At 40.4% G+C, this 16,981-nt stretch overlaps 1 protein-coding gene across 8 annotated transcripts in view; it reads right to left on the bottom strand.

Annotated features, from left to right (window-relative positions):
* Positions 1-2,000: 2,000 nt before the first annotated feature.
* The window catches only part of LOC117823296 (chemokine-like protein TAFA-1), a 137,009-nt gene continuing 122,028 nt past the window's right edge, over positions 2,001-16,981 (bottom strand). For 3 of the 8 annotated variants that reach the window (XM_034698452.1, XM_034698465.1, XM_034698496.1), the window contains 4 exons: positions 11,641-11,765; positions 10,623-10,685; positions 10,206-10,297; positions 7,859-8,939 (listed from right to left, as the gene is read on the bottom strand). In XM_034698452.1, the coding sequence (XP_034554343.1) occupies positions 10,271-10,297; positions 10,623-10,685; positions 11,641-11,765 (215 nt within the window). In that variant the 3' untranslated portion in view covers positions 7,859-8,939; positions 10,206-10,270. Of the gene's footprint in view, positions 3,301-7,858; positions 8,940-10,205; positions 11,766-16,981 lie in introns of those variants that run through there. The other 5 variants (XM_034698488.1, XM_034698480.1, XM_034698460.1 and 2 more) reach the window with 4 other exon arrangements.

The raw sequence follows: 16,981 nt of genomic DNA, 5'->3' as shown, positions 1-16,981 counted from the left end.
TCAATGTTGCCGATGTTCTGTTGTAGGTACATTTTCTTTGAGGGTCTTAAAAGACTTAGGCATGAGAGATTATTATGCTGCCACTCTGCTGTGAATTTCTGAATAAAAAAAAGCCTACACAGGATTTATATTACAACTGCATGATACGTAGAAAAAGAGATGTGCTTAGGGGAGACAGACAGAAAGGAAAAATGGAATATAATTCTCAAGAGAGATTACAACTTCATCATTATTATGTATAGTACAGTGATTGAAATAGTGTACTCTCACATCAGACTGTCTAATATCATATACTTTCATGGCATATACGCACCTGGTAATAAGGACTGTGGTTGTGCAGTCATCATAAAGATCCAGTTTAATTGTCAGTAATAGTTTGAAGATGCTCTGAGGTGTCCAGCTCCTGTGGATGTTAATGGGGAAAGACACATTCGTCATGACTCATGCCTATAATGACTATTATTACAGACTACAAAGCCTCCACGGGTAAGCAGTTTGCCCTTTCTACCAATTATAGGTTGCTACGCTAAAAATTATAATATAATTTGAATGTGATAAAGTGCAAACACAGGAAGTGAAAAGGAAGAGGAGATAAGGCTCAGCACGCCCAAAAGCAACCAAGCAGTTATTGTCTTCACAAGGCAAAAGTTTGTGTTTGACTTGAGATACCCTTGGAAGTTACTCATACAAGTTTTCAAAACATCACCAGTCCGGTGTCTTCTGCACACATCTTGGCTGTGTGAAAAGGTTGTCCTTGCTGTCAGACGTTGATTAGCCATCCAGCGTGTTGTGGACACGGCTGTCTCTGTGTCTCGGTGGGAGGTCGGCAGGACTTGATGGATGTCTCTCTTTTGAGATTGCACAGTGCCGCGGAGAGGGAGGAGGACCCGGCCCCTGTTATCTATTCATGCTGTGTTCCTTTCTGCTCTGCCTAAAATGGAGCAGGACCTCCCTCCACAGCGTGAGTCCATCATTTCTGGATAGAGCTAAAGAGTGCATAAAAGAGAATAAGAAAAAGCACCTCTTCTGTTTCTGATCCCCAAGCACCTTTTAAGCAGAAATCCACTTAGAACTTGTATAAGTAGGGAGGGAGAAATCCTTTGATTTCCTACAAGAGCACTGAATTTGAGGATAATCTTCACAGTATGTCGTTGTGGGATGTCTGTCTCCCAGACTGAGGGTACTCTCTCTAAAAATACCCACAGAGGCATGGTAAAACAGACAAATCCACACATACACTCACATGAACTCATTTACAGCAACAAAAAAGCGCCCAGAGACGCTGTCGCACGTACACACAAACTCATTCCCTGACTCATTTTCTTTCACACAAGCTCAATAAGACTGCAGGACAGTGAATCCTATTAGATACGAGAAAACAAAGAAGGGAACGGCTCATTGAGGAGGGAAAAAACATACTCCTTGCTTCCTCTCTTTTTGCATATTCCTTCATGAATCTGGCAAGACCACTGGGAGATTGATGTGTCTGTCTTTTTCATACCTTCTGTGACTGCTCAGCGAGGCGCAGGGCTCCATGAAACCAGCCAAATTCTTAAATGATGAATGTACACCAGTGCGTCCGCTGGGAGAAGAAACGAATCTCGTATCAGCCGAGAGAAGAGGTTGATATTGAAAATCATCTGGAATTTTGCCTGGCAGAATATTGGAAATCTTTATTCTAATTGCATGAATGAATTGAATGTGCTGTTCTGATAAATCCTCTCTGCCACCAAGGGAATTGTATAAATGACGCATCACCGATTTGTTTGTGTGTTTACCGTGTGTGTGTGTGTTTGTCTGCCCGTAAGTCATTTTCACATTGCCTCGTGCTGTTGTTGATTGCTTGTTTACTCAAGCAAAAACTCCGTTCACAATGTTAACATATCATATAAATGAAACTCTGACAAGATCTTCCACCCACATATTACAACATATCAAATTGTCATAAGAGGAACATTTTTCAAAATATCAGTTCCGGTTTGAAGGAAGGGGAGACAGCATATCAGTATAGAAAAACATTTTTTATTTCTCATAAGGCTGTCCTGTAATGTACTTTTATCTACTGGGGGATAACTGTATGTTTCTCCATTGTGACTAATACTTTCTCACTGTCATCTCGAATAAATCATCTCTCCCAGCGCTGTGAGAGGGAGATCCACAGAAGAAACACAGTCAAGCAGTCGCCCATGACTGTCCGATTATGCTCCAAGTTTTTCTGCTGCTGTTCTTTGTCCCTAATGTATCTGAGTGGAAAGCTCAGGGGTTGCTGTTAGTGCTGTTTTCTCTTGTGAGGCAGTTCTGTACAGTGTTTTTCCTCATTTTTACAGAAACTACAAGCACTTTCTGGCTTAACCAAGGACATAGCTGAAATACGAAAGGGACCAATATTTACTGTTATGACTCTGTTGTGGCTTTTTCCAATGCAAGCATAAACCTCAGAGCAGTCCTACACACACCAAACTGGGACGACAGCCTCAGTGACTGATCAGTATCCCACCATAAAGAGTCTTAAATATATTTTTCAGCTTCTTGGATCTGTCATCTTATATGTCATGTATTTATATATGTATATATACACAATTATTTTACACACAAAGAAAACAAGTGCGCAATGTACACTGGACATGCCCTCAAATAAGGTCAAACTGTCTGTCATGAGGGATGAAGGTGAGACCAAATAGACTTTTAATCAACTCATTATGGGCTGCTTGTGGTTTCAGTCGCTGAAAATCCAGTGATTCTGAACCAGTCCTCCTCGGTGTGGTTACAGCAAGGCCGTCCTGCCGGGGTAGCGAGTCAAATACAAATGCTTTCCACACAGAAATAGAAGGGATATCAGGTTATTTCCCTCCGTGTCCTTTCATTTCTTTGTTCATGTTCAGGTCTACATAAGCTCCTTGACCGGTTTACCTTCAGGCAGGGTGCACGTCTATCAATAATGTTTTAACCACCTCTAAATAACCCCCTGCAAAGCTGTATCAGTTTCTAAGGGCGAGCAGAGGGAGAGAAACAGAGACAGAGTTGGTCTGAAACTGGCCACAGCTGTGAGGAAGAGGAGAGTCACCAACATGGGGCTCATTGATCAAACAGGGGATTAGTCTGGTTTCAAATCCTTGGCACCACACGAGCAAAGCTGTTTTTATCTGGGTGGATATCCTTTCTGTGGTCCCAGGTAATCCAGTCGGTTGCCGTGGATGTAATAGTTTTAGTCCGTTCGGAGGCAAGAGAAAGGGGAGATGAGGGGCAAAGCCTGGCACGCAGCCCTGCAATGGGAGCTCTCTGTTAGGTCCTGGGATGAATCTGCAACACAGAGGAGGAAGAGGAGAGGAGAGAAAACACACATACACTTAGACAGAACAAAGGCTTACAAGTGTGCGAGGATTACACCCAGAGGAATTGCACCGTTTGCATGTTTTCAAAAACAAGGGGAGGCTTTTGAACTGCAGAGGCTTTATAGAGCCCTGTCTCACCTCTTGGTGCCTGCTGCTACAAAAAACAGATGGCTTATACGAGTGGAAACAGTGCAGAAAATGGAGGTGTGTTTGGCATTTATAGGCATTCTGAGATATATTAGGAGTGCTCTTGATACCTAAAAACCCCTGGTGTGTTTTCATGCTGTGTATGTCTGCTTCACAAATTGACGCTCTGGCACATTTTGACTTTATTTCAGACCCGATCCCTCATTTGCACCTTCACATAGAGCTAGCCAATCACAGCGGAAGATTTCCCTCAAACTCTATAAAATGACTTTGGCATTGCTATAAAGGATCGCGCCCGCTGTGGAGCCTGAGTTGTTTCTCTTTGACTCTGGCTTAGGGACTCTTATTGCAAGCCGAGCCCCATTTCAATGGTACATCGTGCAACCTTGAGACTGCTATTGAATATCCTGCTTTTCAGCATCCTGCTCAACCTGAAGCTCAATAACTGTTTGCACGATGTGTGCAGCTGCTTAAGCAGCAGAGTTACTTGTCCTCTTTTGACCGTCTGTGCAGCAAAAGCATGTAAATGTTTTCCACAGTATTTCTCTAGCTCACTTTCATCCCATTTTCCAGTTATTTTACTGCTTTTAGATTGTACAGTGAAGATATCTGAAGTCCCCATGTACACTGTGGGGCCAATTAGAAATCCCATAATCCTGTTCAACTAGGAAACACAGCCATGACATTTCCAGCAGGCCTGGCAGGTGGTAGCCAGGTGTGTGGATTTGATTGTGGAGTGTGGAGGGTGCTTTTGGCATTCTGTGAGCTGCAGCTCATTGAGAGTCTCAGAGGTCCAATATGTTGGACATGTGAGCAAGCCAGCCAAATGCTTTTAATAACTACTCTGTGCGTAGAACTATGTGCACCTGTATCCACCTACAGTGTGCTGTGTGTTATTTGAGAATCTGCTTCAGAGAACAGTCAGTGGTAGGAAACTCAGGCATAATTATTTTGATCCAATTAAGCATCAACAAAGAATATCACTGTAACATAACGTAGCACTGTTCTTCTTTTAAAAAAAGTTTAATTTGAAGAAAACATGCACTAATTGACTCAGTTCTGGATTACAGCGTATTATTTGGGTAATTTTGAGGTCATTTCCCTGGCTTTGCAAAATGTGCAGCTTTCTCCTTCATCAATGATGTGTACAGTCCTTTGAGCTTATTTTATATTTAAATCTCCTGTGAAGAAGTCTTTGCTGGTAATGAAACAGACTAAAATGAATACAGATGTCTTTACATGATCTACAAAAGCAAACAAGACCAGACAAGAATGGTTTCTCTATTGACTTTTTTTTTTATGTCTGTAACCTCTGTATGTGTCAGTGTTCCTTCCTCACAGGAGCTTTAAAAAAGAAAGTGGCTGATTGTCCATGAAATCTTTGGAAAGGGGTTCAATCCTTTTTGATAGCTTTGTAAATTCAGGTCAGAGTTTGTTTTGGTGCAGACCTGATTCAACATACTAATCTAGAAACTTATTTTATGAACTCCTGCTCTTTCTTGAATTTCATGAAATTTGAACCAATGGATGTGTTATAGTTTGTGTAAAGGACTCCTGTATCTGGAGGAGGGTAGATGACAATGAAGTGGGTGGACTTATATCTTATATTTTACTTCTAATATCATATGAAGCCCTTGGGGGCGTGGTCAATTACTCAGATCAACAAAAATAATTTATACATTATTTGGATCAAAATCCAATATGGTTGCGTACGCAGACAGATACACTGGCCCTGAGGTGAATTTATTTTCAGTTAGTTATATTTGATGGATTTTCTTGGAAACTGGTTTTAAAGAATATATATGTTTATGTTGAGCATAATTGATTATATCTTCACAGCTTTGATTATGAAGCGTTAAATGTAAATATCCTTGGAGGATACTAACCAGATTGAGGATACAAAGCAGGGACATTCACTTACAATTACACTTGTGTTTTATTGCCTGCATACACTATAGATGATCAATACTGTAAAGGTGTGAATATTGATTACTCTTTATTTTACTCTCAGTGTGCATTATTGATTAATTCCTAGTGTATGCATGTGTTTAGGGATTTTTTTTCCCCCAGTTGTTTCTATAGTTGATAAAAGAGAGAGAAAGGTAGAATTTTGCCACCTGATAGTTATCAGTTTCTGATCCTGTATCAAAACAGGAAAATGTCAATAGCATGTTTGAAATCCAAAGATTCAATTTGTTCATTTACTGACGTTTAGAGCTGGGCAATATTAAACATGTATTATCACAATAAAAAATTTGATATCAATCGATATTGGTAATTATCACAATAAATATCGAATCATTATTTCATTTAAATTTAAAGACAGATTTTTGGTCCTGTGTGAAAGCTGAAGAAACCAGACAGTTTGTTAGCTTGTATCTGGATTTAGTTTTCTGATAAACTTCTTGAATTCATCATTTCTGACATTGCAGGTCTTTTATGTAAGAAGAGATTTTTGTGAAGTTATAATTTGTAGATTCAAATTTTTCACAGGTTGAGGTTAATGCATTGCAATTTATTTAAATTTACAACAAATATATATTAAATTGTATTCTGAGTGTCAGTTTAGTAGAGCATTGTTCGAGAAGTGCACTCCCCTTTAAGGTTACTAAGGGTTACGGGTAGAGTGATGTCGTTTCCCACAGAGCAGTGAATGCATCAGTTATTCAGTGTTCAGTTGTACTACGGTGGCGGTGGACATTAAACGTGCTAAAAATGCACAGCAGAAGTTGTCTCCGTGCTCTTCTTTTACCAACATCCTGAAAGTTTATTCAACTAAGTTTATTAAGTTAATAGTTAATAAGTTGTGGATTAACGACTCTGCTTTGAGCTGGTAGGTTTTGTGTTTCTTCAGTTTCGCTGTCGCTCATTTCAGCTATGTTTACATTCAGCTCCAAACGTCTTCAAGCCTGCCTACCTCTCACGACAAGATTGGCTGTTCAATGCCGCCTTCTTCTTCTGTCTAATGTTGGGTGACAACTAGCATTTCAGGCTCATTAGGGACCCCCTCCATTTCCATTGATTTTATTGAACATTTCTTATTTTTATATTTAGAAAAATGACACCACAAGTATCGTTAACGAATTATCGCCCAGCCCTATTGCCATTCAGTTTTTTCTCCTTTTCTAAACTGTGTATGCAAAATATGAAATATGAAAGTCATCACGAAGTTAGAATGTTTCAAAAGTTGGTATATGATCTGTATAAAGAAGGGGGAAATGTTAAAGTTATACTCTAAATACTGTGACTGGGCAGCGTGTCTCAGGTGATACTGAGTTTCAATTAGAAAATAAATGTCATATTTTGACAAACATTACGAAATTGTGTCATTTTAGGCTACATACTTTAGAAGGAAGCACATTATTTTCCAAAATATTTACATATGCTAGGGGTTAATAAAGTTACAATTAATAATTTCCTGCATTTAAACTTCCACATTGACGTGTATGCTGAGGCCTTCATAAAGAAATGTGCAGATAATTTCTAAGTCTCATTAGGTTTCTGTGATACTCCCCTGTCCCTGAATCAAGTAAAACATCACTAGAAGTAAGTGGAACCCCATAAGCATTTCTTTTTTCAAGAATATGTCTGTTTTAAAGGCTAAATTATTTGCTAAGACAGACGTCAAATAAGCTTTCCTGGAGCTCCATTTTAAGGAGACACTTGCTGACTTCATCATGTCTGTTAGGTCATTACACTGTAGCTGCTCCTCTGTGTGCAATAAATAGCTTCAAAGTCTTAGATTTAATATCACAGTGTCTCTCTCTGTACGGATTTGGTCCCTGATCCTCACACACAGTAATCCTCCGGGCTCATCTGTCCTGCATTTGCATCTGTATTATCTTTCGCATGTCCACACATAAGACATGTCGGAGTAGAGAATGACCTCTGCCGGAACAAGAGCAGCTACAGGTTGGACATTACAGCTCACTCCCTGCCTGAGAAACAATCCACCAGAGGTTTGTTAGCTGGAAAAGAAGGGTTGTATGCAAATTCTGTCATTTCAACCCACATGCATCTGTGTGTGTGTGTGACTAAAGGTGTCCTCTGTTCTGTGTTGTCCTCTGTCTCCTCAAATGAACAGTGCAGAAGGTAGCAGCGGATTGCTCAAGGATTTCCTGCCTATCCCATCTTAGCTGGCAACAAGGCAGTCTGCATTCTAATTTGCAGGCCGCATTAAATTGCAATTTACTCAGACTTCAGTTAGTAAAAGGAGCCAAGGACAATTGCCTTAGCGAAAAGAATGTAGAGCAAACACAGCCCTAGCCTATCCCCCTTTCTCTTTTAGTGCTGAACAAATCAATCGTGCCAGCTGAGAAACCTCTTCAAACAGAAACTAAAGAGCACCATTCAAAAACAGACGACTCCAGACAACAAAATACATCAAGAACCATTTAATGTGACATTGACAATGGAAAAGGCAAAAAAAACCGAGTATAAATTAATGAGTAGCACTCGAATTCCACTCCTCCACCCCAAACCTGAATAAAAAAATCATAAGGACGAAAACCTGTTTTTGTAAAACTTGACCTGCATCTGTAAAAAAGTACTAATTAGTAATTAGTAAATTAAATAAATAGCGCACAGTTTATTTTTGACTGTGATTTCATTTTCGTCCTCATGACATTAACCAGGACTGCAGAGGGGAAGAAGTGTAAAGCAGGAGGTGGAAGAGATGATTTGTAGATGAAGTTGAACTGTACGTGGAGTGGCCGCTCAGAGTTCATTCTGATTAACTGCAGAGCTCAGTCTCCAGATTTGACAAATTAGAAGGTGATGAATCTGCTGGCAGGTCACTTTTGCTCTGAAACTGTCTCACAGATGGGCTACATCCTGTCACGGTGTGGTATTTTGCCTGAATAAGTGCCCTTCAGTTCTTTTTATGAGGGACGTGTGAGTCTCTGAGCAGCAGGTAAATCATGTTGGACAAGTTGGAGGTGTGAAAGGTGGTTATCCACTTGAGTTTGATGCTTGGCACTCACTAATGTCACTCATGAACAGTATCACACTTCGTAGTGGCCTTGTGGAGTTGAAATAACTTTTGTATATTAGTGTAAATGCGGCACTTATAAGAACCATTTGAGTTCTTTGAATGCCAAATGAGGATTGGATTACATATGTTTGATATTCCTGTCTTTGATAACAAGTTCATTTTGAGTTCAGCAACCTGAAAGTGATCTTTTAATATAAAAGTAACCCTTTCACTATTATTAAAGCATTGCACAGGAACAAGAGGTGTTTTCATAACAGCCTCTGTCTTGCTGCTTGTCTCTCTAAAAGTGTGTAATTGTTTGCAGGGAGCAGAAATGGACTGATTTAGTGACTGGAGCAGGTAATGCAGATCTATGGTAGGCAAGTGTTTTGGAAGGTGCTCCCCAGCCTCGCTCCCACTGTGACTTCCCCAAACAAAAGGGCCTGCCTTGTCTGCTGCTACAGAACAGGCAATGAAGGGCTCCCTCTCTGAAAGACATAAAGAAAAGAAAGAAGAAAACACTGGTGTCAGGCACTGGCTTTGCTTAGCTTAGTTTTTATGCCAATTTTATGAAGGATGTGGATGAAGTCTGCTTGAGCCTGAACAACAGGTGTGTGTGTGTGTGTGCCTGCTTCATTGTGCGTCACTGACACTTTTCAGAGCAAAATGAAAACCTGCCGGTGAAAAAGAATGGATGACAATTTGAAAAAGACTCAAACAAACAAACCAAAGAAGCAGCGTTGTGTTGTGGGCTTGCTGGCTTGCTGGCTTGTGTCAGAACAAATACAAATGAGGCAATTTGGCCTAAGAGGGAGGTGAATGAGGAATGTTGATTAAAAAAGGGAGCAGAGTGCAGGATGAAAGGCCTTTCATGTAGCCTGTGGGCTGTGCTGTTCGCTGATAGCTGCTACAACAAGACCCTCAGAGGGGGATCAGGATATCAAGTGGCCTCTGATAAGAAGGGAAATGGGGAGAGGCCTGCCTGGGGGTGAGTGCACACACACACACACACACACACACACACACACACACACACACACACACACACACACACACACACACACACACACACACACACACACACACACACACACACACACACACAAACAGGGACATATCAAACACATCAAACATGCATTCATACATTACTAGGAAAACACACATATACACAGAGGAGCAAGTAGCATGTCACAGATTAGTGACTAATGGGATTGGCAGAATGGTGTAAGGCACTGTAATCAAACCCACACAGAGGCCGATAGCAAAATCAGGACATGGAACAAAGGAGGCATTGAAAGGAAGGGGGACTGATCCTGCCATTACACCCTGTTCAAAAAACAACAGGGCTCTGCTAAGGGGGGGACCTGGCTCTCTGTGTGTGTTTCTACAGTACTGTGAGTGTGCAGCTACAGGATACACATTTCACCATGCTGACTAATATGTTTGAGTGATACATGTGCCTCTGTTTTTGCGAAAAATGCTGCAACTTACTTTTCATTTATGCGTGTGCTGCCTGTGCTGGTTGATAAATATTTACAGTGGGTGGCGGTGCGCTCAGTATTTGTGTCACGCCTGCCTAATCATGCACAGCATGTAAACACACACTTGATTATTTCGCACTGAGTATTTGGGTTAATGAGAAGTCATTGAACATAAGTTGGTCCCACTCCCTCTGGCCGACACTCAAGAGCATTACAGTGATGTGAGAGAGACGGGAAAACAGAAACAAATAACAGCTTGAGAAAAAGACTAACCTTTACAGAAGCAAGAATGCAGCTCAATTTCTGTTGACGCATCCTCTGCATTTTGCTTCCAGAAGCTAAAAAGGGGAGTATGGCTGGGTGTTCTGCAAAGAGAGGGTCAAGAGAAAAGGACACGTGTGTATTGGGTAGAAAAGCAGCTTTCAGGCCTGAACTTTTGGCCCTTTTCTCTTATGACTTTGAGAATGATGGCTTTGGTCTAATATCATCAAAGGTATGTCTAAATGTTTTTTCTTTCTTTCTTCATTTGTGTGCAGATATATACAGTCTTTTCATGTACCTCAAGAGGTTAAACAAATACATTTGTTCAAAGTTTAACAGAATCACTAGATAGCATATTTCAAATGGTGCAAAGGACTGATTAAAAATTAGAAATGCATTCTTTAAGGTGAACCAAGTTCTCCACCTTACCTTGACAGGATGAAAAAACCCCATTCCATCAACTTCTCTCTGAAATATTTGGGCCTGTGGAGGCTGTGAAGGGACCCAGTGAAAGCTTTATGTCTATTTGTTGGCATATAATCTGCAGAACAACCTTGGAAAGCCCCGTGTGGTCTAACCTTCACTGGCTGTTCCCTCTCTCCCTGCCGTCACATTAGTCTCGGCTCGTATTCAGAGTCATTGTCACAAAGCACTAAGAGAAGACGGGGTTTGCTGATCGCGAGCAGGTGGGGGGGCGAGTCAATTAAATGAATACAAATCGGGTGATCAACCTGTCACAGAGTGCTGGACTGCTTCTTTGAAGACTTAACTCGCTTCATTATTTTTGCATGCTGCATTCGGAGTCAGTTTACAGAGCCGACAGGCAGAGAGAAACAGAGTGGCCGTTAACTTTATCTCTGAGAGGAGTGTGGCCTGAGGCAGAGCCCACCTGTTTGTTTACTGCCGGCTTTATGTTTGTTCTTTACTTCAGTGGGCTCTTAGATGGGTTGCTTACACTGAACAAAATCCAACTTGTTATACAGAGAGGGCATAGATGTGCTCTGTGTCAGGGTGTTTTCTGTATGGTTCGACATGCACATTGCTTTTACCCACAGATTTGAACCTATAAGTTTGTTTCAACTGGCAGAGGATTTCTTCAAAATCAAGGGAGGCTTTGTTAATGTATTCATTTAAATTATTCAAACACAGCCTCTTGTAATATCTAGTGATGTTCTTATTTCAAGTCTAAGAATAGAGGTCAAATAGAATCATAAGTTTGTTCACTCTCTGTGCCTGAGCTGTTCAACACTGGTGTGATTGTTCTGATATGCACATATTGATGTGTGCAAGTGTACGCAGGTTAAATTTGCACACACAGTTTATAGAGAACAGGCATATGCATGTATTGTACATGAAGGTGTACATTTTTTTCATTGCAAGGGTGACACTGTCCATGCAGGTGGATGCAATTGTACTTCAGTGTGTGCATATGTGTGCAGGGTCTCACTCTTGTGGTCTTGATTTTGTTCCCGGAGGAGCACATCCATCCAGAGTTGTCAGGCAGAGTCTTACACTCTTCTCCCTCCAGACACGGTTCCATCTCACACCACCATTTCCCAATTACAATGGACGCTGGGGAAGGTGAGCACAGACACAAACGGAAGACAGGTTAGTTATCACACAGACCTTTGTGTTCACACAAATCCAAAAGAGGCAACAGAAGTAACATCTTTGATAAGGGAGGAAAAGTTAATAGCATATTTCTGAGGAAATTTTAAATGACGTTGAGAATTTAAATACAATTCAGCTGAAGAAAAAAAACAAACAGGGTTTAAATTGTACACAGAATGATAACAAAAAGAGATGAATATGCAAAAACCTCCCACAGAAACACATTTTGTCTACATATCCTGCACAGGCACAATTGTATTTGTACACACACGCACACAGAGAAAAGCTCCCACACACTTTATTATGAGCCGCTCCAGAGGAACACCCAGCCCAGTCCCTAAATGAATATATTTCCTCCTCTCCGGCCTCAGAGCAATTCTATCCTTGCTGCTTGGCTACGTTTTTCTGTTGACAATAATGTCCTATAACAACAGAAATTAATCATTATTTTGTTTTGCTATAGCTGCATTGCATGTAGGGGAGCAATCTCATTTTTAATCAAAACTAATTGCCTCTCATTAACATCGACTGAATTCTTCCTCCAGCTATCTGACTAAAACAAATATGTTCTCATCTTCTCATCAAGATCTCCCTCCCTCCCCCTTTCTTTACACACGACTCCCGGCCAACAGTATGTGTGGAGTTGTGTGCGTGTACAGAAAAATGATAACATTATGTTTTAGGTGCAAGATGATGCCAAGGAAGAAAAGTCCTTTCAAAATATGGGATTTGTCTCTTAAGAAAGAGTCTTAAGATCACAAGAGGTATATACTTGTGTATTTTCCACAACTGTATACAGAAGACAATTGATCTGAGATGAACACCTGCAGTACTTTTAACAGTATTTATACAAAGCAAGCTGAAACCACATTTGATATAGCCTGCTGTTGTATTTTCCTTCAATCCAGTTGTTTGAGTTCAATCCCACAATTCAAGACCATTCTTTCAAAGTCAAGTTGTGCTTCATTTATTAACCATGATGTCTGAAGAACTGTTTTGTTCTTCTTCACACACCTCCGCACGAGCTCTCTGACAGCAAACGTTCAAGGTTCTGAGGACTTTTTAAAGTGATAAAAATGTGCTTTTCTCTTAGTAGAAGTTTTCCGCAGGTTGTCTTTTTGCCCTTTAAAACTCCAAAGAGCATCCTTTGATCACGTTGATCTAAAGAGGAAGTCAAAACACTGGGTGGATGTGATCAGTACATCCAGTATCATTTCACCTTCCAAACACAAAGTGGGAACCATGTGGAAAAACAGTTTTGCCCCTTTTCTTTGTTTATGTTGACAAGGTTATGATCCATCCCCTAATCAATTGTGAGTTGAAGCAACATGCAGTCCTCAACTGAAGCAGGAAGCCGGTGAGAGTGAGGTCCAAAACAGCACAAAGCTTACTACATTTTCATGTGAATAAACACACACACACAAACAAACGCCAGGAAAAAGACCTGACGCAGAGTTATACCCCACTGTTGTTCACTGAACTTGCTGCTGACTTTCTCCTTCCCTCCATGAGCCCCGAGGAAACTCCATGCCAGACCAAGAGCACACACACTGACAGGCTGTGAACCTGGCCTTTGGCTCCCCCCTCGGCTGTTTTCCTTATCCTCTAATTACCACATGTTGGTCCATCATCCACTGTGTGCCGTCCGTCTTGCTGTTTCTTCCTCTGTCTTTGAGCTTGAGCTAAATATGTATCTCGCATCATAAATCATGTTGACATTCGGCTGTGTTTGAGGTGCAATACGAAAGCTATGCAGGAAGTCCTTAGTAGGAGGTGAATCAGGACCCAGCTTAAGAAGATGTGTTTAATCAGCTCTACCGAGTGATGATGATGATGATCTGCGTCTGAACCACCACTCTGTTGAGTCGTCTTTCACTGCAAAGTGGATTTGAGGAGCTCTTTTTCATCATATTACAAACCAGGGAGGATTTATATTTAACAATGAGACTGCACAATCCACTTCAAATTGAAAATGGTGAATACCTGCGAAATACAAATCAATTCCTTGGAATAAAAACAGAAAAAAAGCAGGGAAAGTGAGAGGGAGAGGAAGCTGAAACAGGGCAGCAGATTGAAACACTACTTCACACTACTTTCTAAAACATAAGAGCTGCTTTGCATGACAGTTGAATGATATTTACTGTGCTTCATAGAACTGCATCACGTCACCCTCTGCACCTTGTGTGCAAACAAAGGATCAATGATTTATACACTGGTAGTGTAGAAAATTGCAGCATTATGTGGGCCTGTGAAGCTCTACCTGGTGTTAAATCTTGTTTTCATTAATTTCTTCTTAATTGTAACATAGATATACTCGACATTATAATTTGAAATCACAGAAAAATCAACTCATCAAAGTCCACTCCTTGAGCTGGGTTATAGACCTTTATTATGATTTTAACTAGTCATTCTGGATTATTTTGAAAGTGACATTTTCAGTGTTTATCACCTGACTGCTAAATACTTGATTCTGATTGGTCAAAAGCCTGTGACAACCACTTTACAATGGTTGTTGCAGTTCAGCATAACAAGAACTATGACAAAGACAAGCAATTTACACACATCATATCAAATCAATCTGTGGAATAGAGTGGAAACTGAGGCAGAAACGTTAGCACGCTGAATTGGTAGGCTAAATAATATAGATATTTGAATGTTGGCTCCTGTCCTGAAATCCATGCAAGGGCAACAGAGCATGTGAGTGCATCTCAGAGTTACTGATCGCCACAAAGAAAAAAAACAGGAGCGGTTGTGATGACAGCAACAGTGTTAAAGTTGAGACTTTTGCCAGGTTTATATTTAAAGGTGTGAATGGTGTAGTTAGCAGGGGGTTATGGCAAATAGTATCCCAATAGGGTGGACAAGACATCTCTGTAAATTATACCTTGTTACCAGTGTTTTTACATTAAGCGTTGACTGAATAATCAGTTAGGTTTACTTTCTTTGCTTTGTACAGTTTCTCAAACTTACAGAAAATGTGTCAGAACCCTCCAGAGTTATTGTTGACGTCAAGAGAATACATCAGATCCTTTCACCCCAGGTATAGAGATTAGGGATCTAGATCAATATTACGTAGCTCAAAGCCCTGCCAAAGACAATAGTGTGATTTGCGTTTTGTTACCGCACTTCTGCACATAGCAGAATCAGGATTATTTTGGATTCAACTAGTTATGGATGCATGATTTAGACAAATGTGAACCCTGAAAACTCAACCACATATTACAATGAGAATGGGATTTTGAGGGAAACAGACATCAAGCGTCTAGAGGTTAAATATTTTAAAAAAAAGAAAAAGACATAGCTGTTGGTGAATGGTTAACATAGAAAGAGTACATGAACACAAATTCCTTGGTGTAATAATAGATGATAAAAACTGCTGGAAACCTCACATAAAACACATTCAATCCAAGCTGTCAAGAAGCATTTCAGTTCTCGCCAAAGCCAAGAACATTCTGGATCATAAATCACTACACATTCTCTACTGTTCATTTATCTTAAAATATCTCCGTTACTGTACTGAGGTTTGGGGAAACACCTATACAAGCTTACTACAACCACTGTTTGTACTACAGAAAAGAGCCATCAGAATAGTTCACAATGTGGATTTTCATGAACACAAATTCATTGTTCCTCAAATCCAAAATATTGAAATGATTTGACCTTGTAGATTTTAAAACTGCACAAATCGTGTATAAGGCAAGGAAAAATATCCTTCCAGGAAATATTCAAAGATTGTTCTTTGAAAGAGAGGGGGTTATAACTTAAGAGGGAAGTTAAGATTAAAGATGGTGAGTGTTCGGACCACAAGGAGAAGTTTTTGTAAATCAATCTGTGGTGTAAAACTGTGGAACAGTCTCAATATGGAGCTACAGCAATATCAGAACATAATGCAGTTCAAGAAGAGGTATAAATAAATGATTTTCATGAGGTACAAGGAGGAAGACAAGTGTTGATAATCACAAGGGGTTTACCTTTGATTGTAGGTGTAAGTATGAATATTTGACTTGTGGGAGTGCACTAGTATAATGCCAGATAATAGTAAATGAAGGGGTAAGATTGCTAGTGGAACTGATTGATTTTGTTTCTTTTATATAACTATTTCTTTTTTTTCTTGAATGTTTTTTTTTCTATTTTACTTTTACATGTTCGAAATAAAGACATAAAATCAAATCAAAATCAAAATCAAATCAAAAAGAAACCTAGTGAATGCCTTTCATACAAAAAGAGTATAACCTAAGGAGCAGTGACCACTAAATACGTCTTATATTTAGATTGACATTGGAACCTCAAATATCAGTTTCATGCAGACCATGGGGATGAAGGCAAATCCATCAATAGAAACTTGACTGTACATGATTTGTCTGGTCTGTTGGCCAAGAGGGTAGAAAAAACAGACAGTCATGCCTAATTTGAACACACACTCTTCATGTCTGTATCTGTATTCGGGCCAGGACATCTGGCTCTGACCTTGACCACTGGAGAGGAGCCATGTCTGGGCCGGGATCCATGCATCACTCTCTGGTGACCACTGACCTCCAGCAGTCGTTTTTCTTTAACTACTCCCAGCGCAGCCGTCAGCATAGAGGGTATAACCTTTGTTCCAACATCAGCAAACTTTACTCCTCCTTTGTGTCAGCAGTGGAAAAAAACCTATGTCCACTGTTCAAACTACCCCTTTCCGGCCGGCAATTAATTTCCAGATCCATCTGTTTACAAGCTGGAAACATTCAATGTGATTTAAAGCAGCAGCACCAATTAACATGATCCACACGTCACCATAAAAAGGCTGCTGCTTACTGTCAAATGTGACAGATGGGCCTGGAATAATCAGCGAACAAGGACTGAAAGAGTGTTTGATTCAAGATGTTAGCCATGTAGCAGGCTGGAGTCTCTAGCTTTGATGGACAAACAACCAGGAATGGGACTTGAATTGATTGAGAAACATGAAGCGGTGGACCTTTAACAAGTGCATCTGTCAGATTGCTGGTGAGTGGGCTGTGTGATGGATTGAACCCGCTGACACGTCCCTGCCAGGTAGCAGAATGTTTGAACACCTTGACGGATGAGCAAGAGGATTGATTTCTGTCCGTGTCGTAATGTGAATGTGTGTGCGTGTGTGTGTGTGTGTGTGTGTGTGTGTGTGTGTGTGTGTTTGTGTGTGTGTGTGTGTGTGTGTG

The sequence above is a fragment of the Notolabrus celidotus genome, chromosome 1 (assembly GCF_009762535.1).
Source record: "Notolabrus celidotus isolate fNotCel1 chromosome 1, fNotCel1.pri, whole genome shotgun sequence".
Taxonomy (NCBI): Eukaryota; Metazoa; Chordata; class Actinopteri; order Labriformes; family Labridae; genus Notolabrus; species Notolabrus celidotus.
This window is presented reverse-complemented; position numbering and strand designations above follow the sequence as displayed.